The sequence below is a fragment of the Neovison vison genome, chromosome 7 (assembly GCF_020171115.1).
Source record: "Neovison vison isolate M4711 chromosome 7, ASM_NN_V1, whole genome shotgun sequence".
NCBI classification, from domain to species: Eukaryota; Metazoa; Chordata; class Mammalia; order Carnivora; family Mustelidae; genus Neogale; species Neogale vison.
Genome location: NC_058097.1, coordinates 164,304,221 through 164,319,787, shown reverse-complemented (window position 1 = coordinate 164,319,787; position 15,567 = coordinate 164,304,221). Strand labels below are relative to the sequence as shown.

Sequence of the window (15,567 nt, the reverse complement as noted above, 5' to 3'; positions counted from 1 at the left end):
TTAAAGCCCAGCACTGTTTCAAGCTCTCTATATTCACCTAGTTAATATTTTTAATAATCCTAGGAAGGGAGTGTTATTATTATCATTTCCCTGTAGAGATAAGAGAACTAAGACTCAGAGGAATTAACTAACTTGCCAAATGGCCAACAGGTGATGGAGTGAGAATACAGTCCCAGTGTTCTGACTCCGGAGCCTCTGACCCTACAGGCTGGGATGTTGGGTGACTGCCATCAGTTTCGCCATCTCAGGCTTTCCGGGGGGGTTTTGGCTGTCCTGTATCACTCAAAGACTTCATTAGTCCCTTCTATAAACAAACACACTTTCCTTCTCTTTGTCCTCCCCTATGCCTTCCAGATGGGGATAGGAGCAGACTTAGGCCCTTAGACTTACTCATGCCCTCTTGGTCCCCACAGCCAGACCCTCTTCTCAGAAATCCTCTTAAAGGGAAGTCTCCTGACCTTTTTGCACCTGGGTCTCCTAGAATCTCTGAGCAGGCTGACCACACTCCTGCATCTGTTCCTCCCCTGATCCTCCTGTCTGCTCCCTAAGGTGGGTGGTCAGTGCTTTCCCCACTGGCCAGGTGCAGAAGCAGAAGGAGCCATAGCTGTGGTTCTGGCACCTGCAGGGTTAGAGGCCTAGGCACACGGCCTGAGCTGGTCCCTGGAGGGTGTAGGCTCTGGATTTTGCTGAAGGGGGCCACAGCAATCCTTGGCACTGTGCCCAGGGACACTTCCCTTAATTCGTTATGGCATAGGTGTATATCAACGGCAGTATTAGTGGCATATGGGGCAGGACAGTTCTTTGTTGCTCAGGATTCTCTTTTCATTTCAGGGCATTTATTGTCCTTTCCCCTATGTGCCAAATGCTAGTGGTGTCCTTAGTGGGAGTGATGCCCATTTCCAGATGTCAGGAACCACCTCTGGTAAGAATTGGTGTTGGCAGAGAAAGCATAGGCAGTGGCATCAGCCAGCGAGGGTGAGATGGTTTCTCTAAGCCGTAGGACTGACCCAGATGTGGGAAGCACAGAGTCAATGGTATTCCTACCAAGTGACTTTGGACAAGTTCCTTGACCTCTCTGAGCCTTAGGCTATACATCTCTGCAATGGTCAGGTAATGCTTACATGGTAAGCCCAGTGGAAAAAAATCTATATAAAACACCAAGCACAGTGACTGCCTGTTCCGTAGTTAAGTGCTTAATAAGTACTTGGTGCTGCTGCTTTCCCTTCATTCATTTATTCCTTCAGTCATTCAGTCAGTCGGTCAGGCAGGCATCGTTAAATTTGCAGGCTAGTTGGTTAGGTGTGTTGGCACTGTGGTCAGTGCAGTAACCAATGCATGTACTGAAGGATAGAGAGGACAGTAAATTCTGCCTGGGGCATTTGAGAAGGCTTCACACAGGCAGGGCGTCTAGGTTGGGTCATGCAGGATGCACAGGAGTGCACCAGGAAGAAAGGAGGAGGAAGGGCATTCCTTCCTCTTCATCCTTTCTACCTGCCAAGCAGCCCAGGTCTTCTGCATGTGAAGGAAGACTAGGGTGGTCTGTAGATCTCCAGGGACGCTGTACCCCACTGGGGACAAAGAGCACTCCTGGGCTGGCCCCTCCTCCTCTACCGGGCCTTGCTCTTCTAGGCCCTGGGGAGGAAGAGGAATGGGTTGTTGGCTAGGTCCTCATGGTCCCCTCTCAGGAGTGGGAGGTGATTTGGGAGGGGCTGGTGGCCTGTCTACCCCATCATAAATACACTTGGACTTCTCTTTCCTCATTAAGGGCTCTCAGGGTCCACGTCAAGGCTCCAGCAGTCATCCACCATTGCTCCCTACGTCACGCTCCGGAGGGGTCTAAATGCCGAAAGCAGCAAGGTGACCTTCCCTGTGAGTGGCCTTGGGAGGCAAGGGCTATGAGGTGGATGGTGACTGGCAATCCTGGGAGCCCCAGGGATGGCCTTTGAGGTGACCTCAGCCCCTCCTGAGCTCAGGGTCCCTGTGACCATGTGCTCAGTGATATCTTTCCCACTGCCCACCTAGAAGGGCATCATCTGGCTCTCTTTCTTTCTTGAAGACCACCCATTACCTTTCTCTCCAGCCTTTTAGACTCATAGGAGGGTACCCAGAATGTCTGTACCCTGAGTTCTGGCCCCATCACATGCTACATGTGTGTCCAGCTGGACAGGCCTGGGCCTCAGTGTCTGCATCTGCAGAATGGGGTCCTCTCCAGAAAGCCGGAGTATGCTTAGAGGAGCGTGTGTGTGTGTATGTGTGTGTGTTGTGTATGAGAGAGAGAGAGAGAGCATGTGACACAGAGAGAGAGAAAGAAAGGACAGGAATGATGGCTGCCCTCTGAGGCCCAGCCCAGCTGCCCTGTCTCTCACCCTCCTGCTCCTCAGAGACCCAAGAGTGCCTTGGAGCGCCTGTACTCAGGGGATCACCAGCGGGGCCAGATGAGCGCGGAGGAGCAGCTGGAGCGCATGAAGCGGCACCAGAAGGCCCTGGTCCGGGAGCGCAAGAGGACGCTGAGCCAAGGAGAGAGGACGGGTCTGCCCTCGTCCCGCTACCTCAGCCAGCCTCTCCCTGGAGACCGCGGCTCAGTATGTTAGGAGGGTCCAGGCAGGTGGGGCTGGGACGGGGAGCAGAGCTTCCCAGAGTTCCCCAAACACAACGAATATCACACCCTGGAGAGAACAGGCCTTCGACCGAGATGGTTCAGAGAACACCCCATAGGCTGTGTGTCCACAACCTGGGCCGCAGCTGTGACCTGATCAGAGGGTGATCCGGACTCAGAGAAGGAGTGAGGATGTCACAGCAGGAGCCTAGGAGCCAGCCAGAGCAGGTGTCCCAAGTTTGTTCTCCAAGCTGAACTTGAGAGAGGACTTTGTAACCCTCGGAGTCTCAGCTGGAGCAAGGACTTGGGGATAGAGAGTTCAGGAATGGAGGAGGAAGATGGTGATATGATTGGTGAGGAGGAACGCAAGCCAGCCAGCCTCCCAGACCCCTCAGCGATGCCCCGCAAAGGAGCTGAGCACAGGGTTGGGCCCCACAGCCCTGATGGCTGGCGGTCTCCCCCAGCTTCTGGTGCCGGCAGGCCTCATGGTACCCCCTGGAGAGCGGTGGGGGGGTACCTGTGCTGCCCCCTGGTGTGCTTCCTGGCGCTGCACCCTGCCCACAGTCCCCCTCTGTCCCTTTGGGAAACATTCCGTCAGACGATTCTGCTTCCCTAGCCCTCTAGCCAGACTGCCGTTTCCCTAATTCATCGCACAAGCTCTTTTGCTTTTAGTGTTACCGCTCATTGCCTCTCTAATCCTGCCTGATTGTGTTTACAGAAGCTTCTAATTTGCATTAAACATTCTCTAACTGGCCTGTGCTCTTTGTTACCAGGCTTGTAACAGAAGCTCTCGTCTCCATAGCCTGGCTAGCATTCCCATGTGTGACTCACCTTTCTGCTGTGCCCTTGATGCAGGCCTACTGACTTGAAATTCACTTAACCCAGAAGCCGCCCCACAGGGCTGAGCCAACCTGCTGCCTGAGGGCCGTGATCATGGGCAGAGGTCTGGGCATTACGAGTTGATCAAAGTCCATGCCTTACACCCGGACGGTAGACACAGGCTTCAGAGACTGCACGTTTAAATAAATACTACCAATCTAAAGTGGTTCAATTTTAATTCCTCCAGTCCTATTGCACAGTTTCTTATGGAAAACCTTTTGTGTTTCTCGTATTTAGTAATTTGAATGGATGCCAAGATATATTATGTTCTGTATTCAGAGGGGCTCTCTGCAGCTGTTAGCACAGACACCAAAGGGGTAAGACCCAGCACACTCATATCCTGAAAAGCTGCAAAGCCGGTAACTTTTAAACTTTATAAGCAAATGTCATTTGTAGTAACACTGACCTTTTACAACCTGATGTCTCAAATGTAGAAAGATTATCTAAAAATCGTAACTTGAGTATCTTGTAATTTTTCTCTTAAAAAAGACTTGTGTGAGTCTCTGCATCAACGCCAATAAACGTGTTGCTTAATGACAATGGATTGGCGTGGTTCTTCCCCAGGATACATCACAGAGTCTAGTGACCTTTTCCTGTTTGTGGAAACAATCAGGCTGGGTTTCAGTGAGGACTTGTCTATTTGGGGCACTTGTGAGCGTGTAAAAAATGTGCATTTTCTTTGTGAATCATTAAATTAATTTTTCATCCTTAAAACTTCAAATGCCTAATCCTTTCATGCTGTAATTGGAAATCATCACCTAAGAGCAATCCCACTGGCTTGGAGTCAGTATTGAGAGCTTGTGCATGAATGGGTGAAATGTGCCAATGTGGCCATGGGTTTGGGGCTTTGGGGGTACATGAGGGGGCACCAAAGACAATCATCACTTGGGGCTCTGTGAGATATATGGAGTGGGACAGAGGAGGTCTGCTGGTATGGAGAAGCCTCTGCTTGGTTTCTGCTCAAGAAAAGAGAGGCTTTGAGGCTGTTCCCTCCTCTCAACAACGTGCTCAGTGTCAGAGGCCTGTGAGGACATAGGCCATAGATGATTTGAAAGGCCCCCATAGAGTTGCAGAGTTGCGTTTGGATCTTAAAATGGCCAGTTTAGTTTTTCCCTCTGTGAAGGGATGCTTGTACCAAGTAACTTAGTTACTTAGTACCTAAGTACCTAACTTAATATCTACTTAGTACCTAACTTAGTACCTAACTAAGTTACTTAGTACCTAGCTGGCACTAATGAAGAACCTGGGAAATGTTGTGTTTGATTCAGCATTTCAATTGTACATAGTTTCATTGTTTTTCTAACTTAAAGTATCTGCCCCCAAATAGATGCCTGGGTAAGAAGCAGTTTAGCTGCCTCCCAATGTTCCAGCCATCACTGCTTGGACCTTCCCTACTCTATTGTGGGTGCAGTACCCCCCACCCCAAATGTATCCTCTTGGGACCATCCATTAGAGAAGGTCTTGGCTATTGGTATGTGCTTACCAGGGCCTCAAAGGACTTGTTTTTTCCCTCACTTCTGAGCTGAGTTCTATGGTTTCTGAACTAGAAAGGCTTCCACAAGCTATAAGGCAGCTTCTCTGGAGCTCTGTCCCTGGGTCTGTTTTGGGGTCACCCTCTTAGACTGAGAAACTTCCTGTATCTGGGGACCATTGTGAGTCTGAAGTCATGGGTCTTAGAAGTGGGCTCTAGAGGTACGTGGGTGAATCCTCTGGGGGCCCAGATGAGAGAGAAATCAGCAGCCTGGCATCAGGCCATATAAATGAGGCAGAGGCCTCACTCTCCATTACATGGGGTTACAGCAACCCACAGGGACCACCCATGTCCTACAACCACTGCCTTGACTTAGAGGTGAGGTTGAGGGGCTCATGGTCACACAGCTTTTCCCCAGTGGGTCACAGGCTTCCTTCCCAAGGACCCCAGTACCTGCAAGCCCCATCCAAAAGGGGACAAGCCTGGCTCTTGTAGCAGTCATGAAGTGACTACATTTAACCTTCTTGTTCTGTTGCCAGTGGAAGCGCGAGCAGGACTTTGACCTGCAGTTGCTGGAACGGGCCATGCAAGGGGAGAGAAAGGACAAGGAGGAAAATGGCTGGTTGAAAGTGCAGGCCATGCCTGTCACTGAGTTGGACCTGGAACCTCAAGATTATGACTTGGACATCAGCAGAGAGGTGAGGGCAGGGCCTTCCTTTGTGTCCCCCACCCCCAGGAGAAACAGCCTTTGGCTTGTGGCCTGACCACCCCACCCAGTGGCACTGCAGGGAGGTGTTGTCCTAAATGGGGACAAGGCTCAGTGTCAGTGTGGCCAGGAGAATGGATGAATAGCAGCTCAAGGCAAAAAAAGGACCCAAGGCATTTTTTTAAAAAAAAGATATTTTATTTATTTTTGTGACAGAGTGAGAGAGAGAAGGGAGAGAGAGAGAGGGAGGACAAGCAGAGGGCAAAGTACACTCCCTGCTTAACAGGGAACTAGATGTGAGACTCGATCCCAGCACCCTGGGGTCATGACCTGAGCTGAAGGCAGATGCTTAACTGACTGAACCACCCAGATGCCCCAGAGCTAAGGCCTTTTTTTTTTTTTTAAAATATTTTATTTATTTATTTGGCAGATAGAGATCACAGGTAGGCAGAGAGGGAGGCAGAGAGAGAGGAGGAAGCAGGTTCCCTGCTGAGCAGAGAGTCCGATGTGGGGCTTGATCCCAGGACCCTCGTATCATGACCTGAGCTGAAGGCAGAGGCTTTAACCCACTGAGCCACACAGGCGCCCCCAGCTAAGGCCTTTTGATGAAGATTCAGACCCATCCATCTCTCTCTTTCCACAGTTGAGGGCAAGTCACTTAACTTCTCTGAGCCTTGGTTTTCCCTGACAGTAAAGTGGGGTGTGGTAGGGGTAAGCTGACTCAGCACATTGCCTGGAGGATTAGCAGTGGTCAGAAAACCATGAGCACGGTGCCTGGCACATAGTAGGTACACAGGTAGCTGTAACCAGTAGGTAACCAGGTAGCTGTGGTTATTGGGAAATGCTCCCTGGAAAACTAGGAGTTGGCCAGTCAGGGCAACTGATTGGGCCAGTTTTCGGCCAACTTGGGCAATTAGACTTGGTGGGGAGGGGGTGGGTGTGGAGGGGAGCAGGTTTGAAAAATCACAGGTGAAATTTCCAGCCCTAGCAGAGCCTAGACCTGCATCGTAGTTCTAGTCTGAGTTCTTCTAGTGCCCTCTGGTGGCACAAATGCATCATGACTGGCCAGGCCTGGAAAAGCAAGTAACCCCTGGGTCTTCTGTCATTGAGGAATGTGTCTTACCCAAGGGAAGAGCAAGGAATTAAAGTGGGACAGATTCAGGGTCTTCATGACATGGGGAGGTCTCCTGTGGCCTATACTGTGCTGTTTGTAAGCTCTGGAGATCAGTGCCTATGGCTGTTTGGTTCATTTCTGGGCTCTTAGTGCCCAGCATAGAGCCTGGCGCATAGTAGGTGCTCTGTCAATATTTTCCGGGTGACAACTCTGTTGAATGAAGTACACAGGGGCCCGCAGATACCCCACAAATATTTATAAGAGGATTTGGCGTGCCCTGAAACTGCATGAGAGGAAATGTTCTCACCACTTGAAGGCTAGATTTAGCAAATTGACATCTATGGAGTTGCCGAGTTCTGGGGCCAGCTGGGGCTCCAGAGGTTAAGAAAGTCGGTCCCCCACCCTTAGACTTTCTCCCTTTGGCACCTCTGCAACAACCGAAGGTCTGTGCTTTCTCACATTCTCCCAAGAAGCTTCTCCCTGCTGCCTTGGCAATGCAAGTATGCTTCGTGGTGTTCTGATTGGCCTGCCAGCCAGGGGAAAAAGTCCTTTCTTATCTCTAACCTAAATCCCTCCTGCTACAATGTAATCTACTTCCTTCCTCTGGATCTGCCCTCATTGGAAATAACAGAGAAGAGCTTATTTCTTGCCATCTTTCACCAGACTGAAAGGTCTGCATGGGTTTAAATTCAAGTCCAGATGTGTCCTGGGATTGGATTTAGCTTGTTTTTAGAAACTTCAACCAACCTCATTTTAATGTGCTTTTGTAGTTCAAGGAGGAAGAAATTCCCTGGGGCGTGCAAAAGTTGCCTTTGTCATTCTGAGTCTAAGCAGGGTGTCACCAGGCTGAGGTTGCTGCTGGGCTCACGTCAGAGACTGGTGGGGGGGAGCTGGGGACGTTGTCCTCTTGTGACCAGTGGATACTGCGTGGCTGCTTACTGTCTAGAGCAGAGGAGCTTCTGAGGGACAGAAAGCATTATCGCTTCCTTTCATCCACCCACCCAACCACGCATCCCTCTTTATAACCATCTACCCATCCGAGGAGTGTTTGCTGAAGGGCTATTGGCTGTCAGGTCCCTGCACTTGACAGCAGAGACACAAACAGAAAACAGGACGGGTTACCAGGGGTGGGGTGGGGAGGGGCAGGGAAGACTTCTGGAAGTGAGGTCCGAAGGGTCAGAAGGAGGGAAGCGAACGGAAGAGCATCCCATGTGGAGGAGAGTGCGGGAGCAGAGGCTGCACGGTGGATCAGTGTGGCTGTGGAGGTTGGCAGGGCTCAGCTCCTATCGAAGGCGGCATTAAGGATAATCATTTTATCCTGAGGGCTTCTGGTCTCGCCCTCTTGCCTTTCCCCACTGTCCCTTGGCCCGAAGGAGGTTGTCTGGTGTAGTGGAAAGAACACAGTTCTGATCCCGACTCCACAGTGGATGGCCCTTGATCTTGGCACATGACGTAGCTCCAGTGGGCTCCATGTGCTGCCTTGTGCTGGGGGACAGGACGAGGAGCAAGTTCTAAGCCCAGTATCTGAGCCTCCCTGCCGCCGCCGCGTGGTCCTTTCCTCAGCTGGCCAAACCAGAGAAGGTCTCCATCCCTGAGCGTTACGTGGAGCTGGACCCTGAGGAGCCACCCAGCCTTGAGGAGCTGCAGGCGCGGTATCGCAAAGCTGAGAAGATCCGCAACATCCTTGCTCGTTCCAGGTCAGCGCTTACGATGCTCAAGTCTTGACAGCCTGCTAGGCCGACCCCGGGGGTGTCTCTACTACCTGGGACCTGGGCCGGGCTGACTAGGGTGTGTGTTTTGCCAGGTCTCTGACTCACATAAGCCCTATTTATTGCAAAGGGCAGGCTGGCTCTCAGAATGGCACCAGCGGGTCCATGAGGAGGCTTGCCAGGTCTTCTGAAATAAGCCATAGAGGGCTGCCCTGGTCCTTTGCCCCCAGATCTGTGTCTTCTGATGCTGGCCAGTATAGGGAGTGGAGCCAAGTGTGACAGTGAGGTGGACGCAGCTGGAGATCAATCCCAAGGCGGGTGGTCTGGTGTTGGGGCCTATGTTTCCTCACACAGATCCCTAGACCAGAGCGAGGGGCTCAGCCGGAGGCCTTGCCCACTTCCCAGGAGGCCAGGACGGTTGGCTTTCCTATCTCGCCCCTGAGCTTCAGAAACCTAAACGTGGTATTGGAGGGCCTCTCTTTCGGAGTTGGGTTAGCCTTCTCATGTGAGGATTTATTAGGAATGCAGAGCTGGAACTCTCTTCTTAAGGCCGTGATCCCCCAGAGGAGGAACAAAGCTGCGGCTGGGTGTTTGGGAGAAGCACATACGCCTTTGTCTAGGGAGAGAGCACTCTGTGTTTATCCGGTGCCCCTTAAAAGGGCGAGAGCCTCTAGGCCACGGAGCCCCTCCTCTCCTGGGGCAGATGCCGGGGTGGGGAGGCCCATAGCCTGCTTTCTGGCCCTCCTGCAGCATGTGCAACCTGCAGCCGCCATCGGGCCAGGACCGGAACAGCGTGGCTGACCTGGACTTGCAGCTGCAGGAGCAGGAACGCATCATCAACATCTCCTACGCGCTGGCCTCCGAGGCCTCCCAGCGCAGCAAGCAGGTGGCAGGTGAGGCCGAGGGTGCCAGCCTCCAGCCCTGCTTGGGCTCAGAGCCCAGCATGGCCTGTCAGGGAGTGTGCGGAAAGCCAGCTGTCAGGCGTGGTAGTTGCGGGCCAGCGCGGCATGTCTTCCGGTCCCATCAGCACTCCAGGGTTGGGGAGGTGAGCTGCGGCGGGGTGGGTGGTGGGAGAACTGAGGTTCAGGAGTGTCCGAGGCTAGAGGTCCAGGAGAGGGTGTCTTGAGCTCCTCCTTAAATCTGGGTGAGGTGCTGCTCTTCAGCTTTCTCTGAGAATGTGGGTTAAGAATAGGTTTTTCAGGCCCCTGAGACAGGGCCAAGGCTAAGGTTTCTGGCTTCACAAGAAGGGGGACAGGAAAGCACTGGTGTTTGGATTTCTTGCTTAGGCAAGACAAAGGGGAACCCTCGAGCTCTCCCTGGGCCCCCTGCTTGGGCCCCCAAGTCAAAGCCACTGTTTGCTTTGTCAGAGTGGCCTCTGCCAGGACTTGGGAAGTGGGGTTCTTTGCTGGCCAGTGGGGAAAAAACACCATGGGATGGGAAGGGGATCTGTGTGCATGTGCACACGTGTGTGTATGTGTGTGTGTACAAGGCTTTCTCTCTCAACCAGGAAACAGACTTGTGGCTCCTCCCTCCACCCACATCTCTGCTCCCCGTGTGTGCCCTCCGAGTTGACCCAGTGCTATTTGTCCCCCTGATATAGGGGCCACTGTGTGTCTGGGTAGCGCCCGTGGCCAGGTGTGCTCTAGGCCTTCCGGGGAGGGTGTGATCATAGAGCCCGAAGTGCTGTCACAGTCCCCCAGCCCCCCAACCCTGGCCAAAGGTCTGGCAGTGATGAAGGGTGGGGCCTGCTGGGCCCAGAGGGGACTGGCCCTGGAAGTCTGGTCTAGGGAGGAGAGCTTGAACATCGCTTCAAGAAGCCAGGGGAGTGACCTTGGACAAGAGGAAGGCTGTTTTCTGCCTCCCCATCTTGTGATCCTGCACAGAGTCCCTGCAGCCTCTGCTGTCCTCGCTCCCTTGGAGACTGCTAAGTGGACTGAGAGGTAGTTGGTGTGGCCGGGGAGACAGTTGAAGACTCACCCAGACCCCTCCTCCCAGTGATCCTGGGGGCTCCCTGTGGGTCATTTTGACTCCTTTTCATGTTGAGCAGGGATACTGCCCCGCCCCCACCATAGGTGTCCTCTTGTCTGGCCTTTGCTTGCCCTACCTACATGGAGCTCAGCTTCCTGTGGCTGGCAGGCAAGCCTGCCAGGGCTCATGCACCCTGAGGGCAGTTAGCAGGGCCTCCTGCCCCTCTCCACAAGTGGCCACCTTTGCCACAGCCTTTCCTTGCTCTTGCTCCCTCTCTTTAGCTCAGAGGCAGTATCTGGGAACTGCGGTCCCAACCCCCGACCCCATGGGTATGCTGCCCAGGCCGTTAGTGACAGGCAGTGTGGCCCGCGCTCCTCCAGCCCTGCCAAGCCTGGGGCATCTGGTGCTGCAGGAGCAGATGAGGAGCCTAACGCCCCGCTTAATTCCTGTGTGCCCGTCTAGCGCAGCAGCTGGCCCTCTTCCCGCCTAACGCCCCCCTGTCCTCCAGGACGGTGCCACCCTACCCCCCCTTAAGCAACGGACTCCACTACACCTTTGTCTAACACCTTCCAAGTAAGAGCCCTGCCTGGCCTGCCTCTCCCCTAGCGCCGAGCATGCCCCCCGCCCCGCCGCCGAGATGATTGCAGTGCCACCTGCTTCCTTCCTTCCCCTGGCAAAGCCGCCGCTGGGGAGACTGCCCTGGACTGGTGGGCGGGTGGGGGATGGGTGGCTTTTAGGAGCTCAACTCTTAGTGGCTTCGCTAGAGTAGGGACTGGGTGATCCAGGCCCCCTGCTTCCCTGAAACAGAAGCGGGAGCTGTACCCCTTCTACTCAGCTCTGTTTCCTGCAGGGAGTCCAGTGCCCTGAGGAACAATGCAGGCCAGGCTGCCAGCTTGGGGGTGGAAGTTAGTCTCAGGCTTTCAGGGCTCTGGCCAGAGAATGTGAAAAGCTGGAAGACTAGAAAAATCCAGGAAACTGGGGCCCAGTGAGGAGATAGAGGCTCACTCCAGGCCAAATGGAATTGGTGTCAGAGCAAGGACTAGGACTGCTCTTTTCGGTACTTGAGCACCTTAGGAGGGGGAGAAGAAGGGAAGCTTTGCGGGGAGGCCACCAGGGCACCTTGGCATTCAGAGTGTTCTGGTACCACCCCTTGTGGGGCCTCCCCATGAGAGCATTTAGTGATGAGAGGCAGGGAGGGATTAGGCAAGGAGCACTGGAGCAGGAGCCAGGAGGCCCAGCTTCTGGACCAGTCTTGGGGTAAGGTTGTGGCCTGAGCCCAGTTGCCACCTGGACAAGGGACGGTCATACCAGAAGTCTCAGTGGTCCTCTCCCTGACATTCCATCTTACCATTATTTTGTAGGGTTTCCTTCTCTTTCCTTTGTGTGTACTTCCAGGTAGCATGGTTGCATACTTGCTCTGTGCCAGGCATTGTGCTAAGCATCTCCTTTGATCCACACAACCACCTTATGAAGACATTCGCCCCCATTGTATAGGGGAGGAAATGGAGCTCAGAGACCTTGAGGGACTTGCCCAAGGAGTTGAAACTCTAAGTGTCAGAGCCAGGGTTTGAACCCCTATGGTGCGAGTTCAGAGCCTTTGTTCCCTATCACTACCGTGGACTCATCTGGGCACCCCCAGGAGCTCTAGGTGTTTGAGAAGGGAGGGACAGAGAGTGTGTGCATTGGGGGTGGGGTTCGTGATTTTCAGCAGGTGTTCCCCAGCCTGGTGCCCTGCCAGCCTGAGGGTAGAAGGAAGAGGTTGGCCGGCTTGGGCCAGGCCCTTGGAAAGTGTGCGTTAGAGAAAGTGAGCGAAGAACCACAGAAAAATGCTCCAGCCACATCCTTTGTCAAGGTCACAGGGACTTGTTGGGGCTACAGTAGGGTGTGTGGATTTCTCCTGGAGATCTGTGTGTGGTGATGCCACATGTGACCCATGCCAGGCCACGAAGAGGCAGGGGTGAGGCCCTGTTCCTCCCAGCTTTTGACACCCCTGTAGTTGTGAGATAGACCTTTAATGCCTTGTTTTAGAGCACATCCTCATTCCTGTTTGCCCTCCTGTTAGGGTAGATCCTCATTAGGAGGTGGGTCTGACCATTCTGCTTTTAGGTTAATAAAATGAGACTCATGGAGGCTGAGAGCAAACGTTTCTCAGAGTCACTCACTGAATGAAAAGCAGGGCCAGAACTATACCCCGGAGTCCTCTTTGCTCAGGACTTTTGCCTTATCAGGACAGAAACCCAATCTAGGGGCCAGCATATTGTCTGGCAAAACTTTCTAGATGTGGAAGGGGTGAAGAAAGAGCCGAATGTCCATGAGTCCTAGAAGCTGAGGGTCCCCCAGCAGCGGCCGCATTGCCCCAGTCCCCTGCTCAGCTGCTCTCTGTCTTGTCAGCCTTCCATTTCCTGTTGTGTGCGTATACAGACATGCCCACTGTCTGCTCCCCAGATGTGGGCTGGGGTCCTGCCAGCTTCTTATTGTGTCCTGTGCTTTTTGCCAGCCCAGGCAGTGACTGACCCATGACCCAGCGTGCAAAGGAGAAGTCTGGAGCTGGGGGCCCCGTGGAACCAGTTTCGTCCAAGAAGATTGATCTTCCTTCCCCCAAGGAAACCCCCTTCCAGCTCAGCAGGGGCTCCGGCTGGAAGAAGGAGTGGTCCACCAACTGTGGGGAGTTCAGCATAGGGCTAGGTCTTAACAACCCTCCCCCCAACTTGTTTTAGTTCAGACTCCTTTTTACATATGACAAAGGCACTTTTGATACACACTGTAAAATACTGACACTGTATTTTAGACTCAGAATATATTTTATAATGTTCACCTCAAGGGCTGAGTGGCTGGAAAGGGGAGAATGCAGGATTTTGGAGCTGCACCTACAGATTCAGGTACCGTGTGCGTGGTCGGTGTGGGCTGGGGAGAAGGGCAGGGCAGGCAGGGGCCAGTCCAACATCCATGAACTCAGGTAAAGGTTGGATTTGACATGTGCTTCCAGGGGGGGCCGGCACTGGGCTTGTTGGCATACTATCTGGGGAAGAGGGCTCCTTAGCTGCAGAGGTTAGCTGTCCCTGACCTGGCCAGATGACTGACTCTGGAGGGGGAAACTCCAACAGGCTGCCATGTGGAGCCCAAGTCTGTGCCTTGGCCCTTGGGTTTGGTTTAGGGGCAGTAGTATATTCAAGAGGTTTGGCTCCCAACCTGTTCATGAGGCTCTCTCAGCAAAGGGCTCTCTTAGGAAAACCAGAACAGTTTGCTTTAATTAAAAAAAAAAAACAAAAACATATATATATATATATATATATACACACACACACACACACACACACACACATATATGTGTGTGTGTGTGTATATATATATATATATATATATACCCTTTGAAATACAGAAAAGGTGAGAGGAAGCACCTTTTATTGTATCATAAGCAATAAACTTCACACTGGGTGGTGTCTCCCTGACTCCACACTAGGCTGTGACAGGACTTTGCTGCCTGCCCCGGAGAACCTAGGTCAGTTTCTGCGTGATATGGGCCTGGTGGCCAGAGGTCAGGCCGTGTGGCCCCAGCATCCCTGATGGACGGTGGCAGGATTTGGACTTGACTTCCAGTTTCAAGTGAGGAGGGGGCTGCCAAGCCAGGAGCAGTGTTTGTGGCCCTTTATTTAAGTCATGAGCTCATGATATTTTGCATACAGAAAATGATGTTTTAAGGAAAAAAAAACCAACAAAAAACAAAACCTGCATTGGGTAGGGCCACACTTTAAATGAAAATTTGTCTTTGACTATGGTCGGAAAAAGAAAAATCTTAACTATATTTAGAAATTGCTGTCTATTTTTAACTAACTCCATATGCTGCCAGTATCAACTTCATGACATTTGCCAAAATAAGATTTTATTTTTGCCTTTATAAGATTTTGTTGGAAAAATGAAATGAATATTTTGCAAGAAAAAGTTAATTTAAATAAAAGTGTAATGGTTTGCAAAAAAAAAATGTGATGTACAGATTAAAATATTAACCTGATATGCTTTCTGCTTCTTGCTGGCTCTATCCTCATGAGTGGCCTTAATTTTTTTTCCATTTCTTTGGAAAATCCCCAGTGTCAGCTCTTGATCTTGCTTGTGTTCACTTAGGAAAAGTTTCTCCTGCTGACAGTTCCTTGACGCTTGATTGACTTTGGAGGCCTGGGGGAAGAAGGCCTGTGCTTTTGGGTCCTTAGTGGGGCTTCAGCTGCTGCTCACAGTGGTTCCCCCCAACACCCGAGTTGAGGGGCCTCTGGGCTATGGACTGCCCTGTGGGGTTGTTTTGGCGGGCAGACTGCAATCCAAGATAGCAGGATGGACGCCCGGGGACCCTTTCCAACCCACACGCCGCCAGCTCGTTCCAGTGAGGCGGGTTAGTGACGGACCATTGCAAACTTGATTTGTATTTAATTCGTTTTGACTTGTTATGTAGGCTTAAAACAGAAGCCAAGCGGCCAGTTCAGCTTGGGTATGTGTGTATTTCCAAGTTTGTTGTTATGGTAGTTTTTCTTTATTGCCAAGAAGAGTACCCAAGGTTTAGAGTGACTTTCCAACTATTAATACTGGGGAGAATAGGTTCCAGGGCATTCTGAGCAGGGAACACTGCTGCTTTTTTAGCTACCGATCTCTTTTTGAATTTTAAGATTAAAAAAAAAAAAAAAACTCCCTGGTTTTAAGCATTACTTGAAGGTCTCTCCAAAACAGATGAAAGAGATTTGGGCGGGGTTGGGGGGGCATGGAGGAGCAGATATTCCTCAGTAACTCAGTACAAAAGTTAAAATATAAAGAAAAAGAAGATACAGAAACCAATACCCCCTACACACAGTGTGGCCATCAGCAGACATACACCTTTTTCAGCAAAAACGTGTCTGCGGTTTTCTTCTTACTGTTGGTCTCAGTTTCTGTTTCGCACATACAGTCCCATGTAGGAGAGAAGGTGGCGGCTCTCTGTTCTCTCCAGCTCCAGCCAGGAGAAGGGTAGCCTCTTCTGTAAGAACTGTGACCCAAACTTCAGTCTGCAGAGAGCATGACAGGCTCTCAACTCAGACTCCAGGAAGAGCGCGTGTGTTTTGGAAGAGGCCTGCTGCAGCCATGACGTGTAAGCGGGCAGCAGGG

General features: G+C 52.0%; 1 protein-coding gene across 7 annotated transcripts in view; it reads left to right on the top strand.

The window, feature by feature from the left end:
• PLEKHA7 (pleckstrin homology domain containing A7) overlaps positions 1-13,742 on the top strand; it is a 214,089-nt gene extending 200,347 nt beyond the window's left edge. For 4 of the 7 annotated variants that reach the window (XM_044258893.1, XM_044258897.1, XM_044258898.1 and 1 more), the window contains 7 exons: positions 1,766-1,869; positions 2,382-2,582; positions 5,486-5,644; positions 8,330-8,463; positions 9,226-9,368; positions 10,906-11,016; positions 12,941-13,742. In XM_044258893.1, the coding sequence (XP_044114828.1) occupies positions 1,766-1,869; positions 2,382-2,582; positions 5,486-5,644; positions 8,330-8,463; positions 9,226-9,368; positions 10,906-11,006 (842 nt within the window). In that variant the 3' untranslated portion in view covers positions 11,007-11,016; positions 12,941-13,742. The remainder of the gene's footprint in view (positions 1-1,765; positions 1,870-2,381; positions 2,583-5,485; positions 5,645-8,329; positions 8,464-9,225; positions 9,369-10,905; positions 11,017-12,940) is intronic. The other 3 variants (XM_044258894.1, XM_044258895.1, XM_044258899.1) reach the window with 3 other exon arrangements.
• The last annotated feature ends 1,825 nt before the right edge of the window (positions 13,743-15,567 follow it).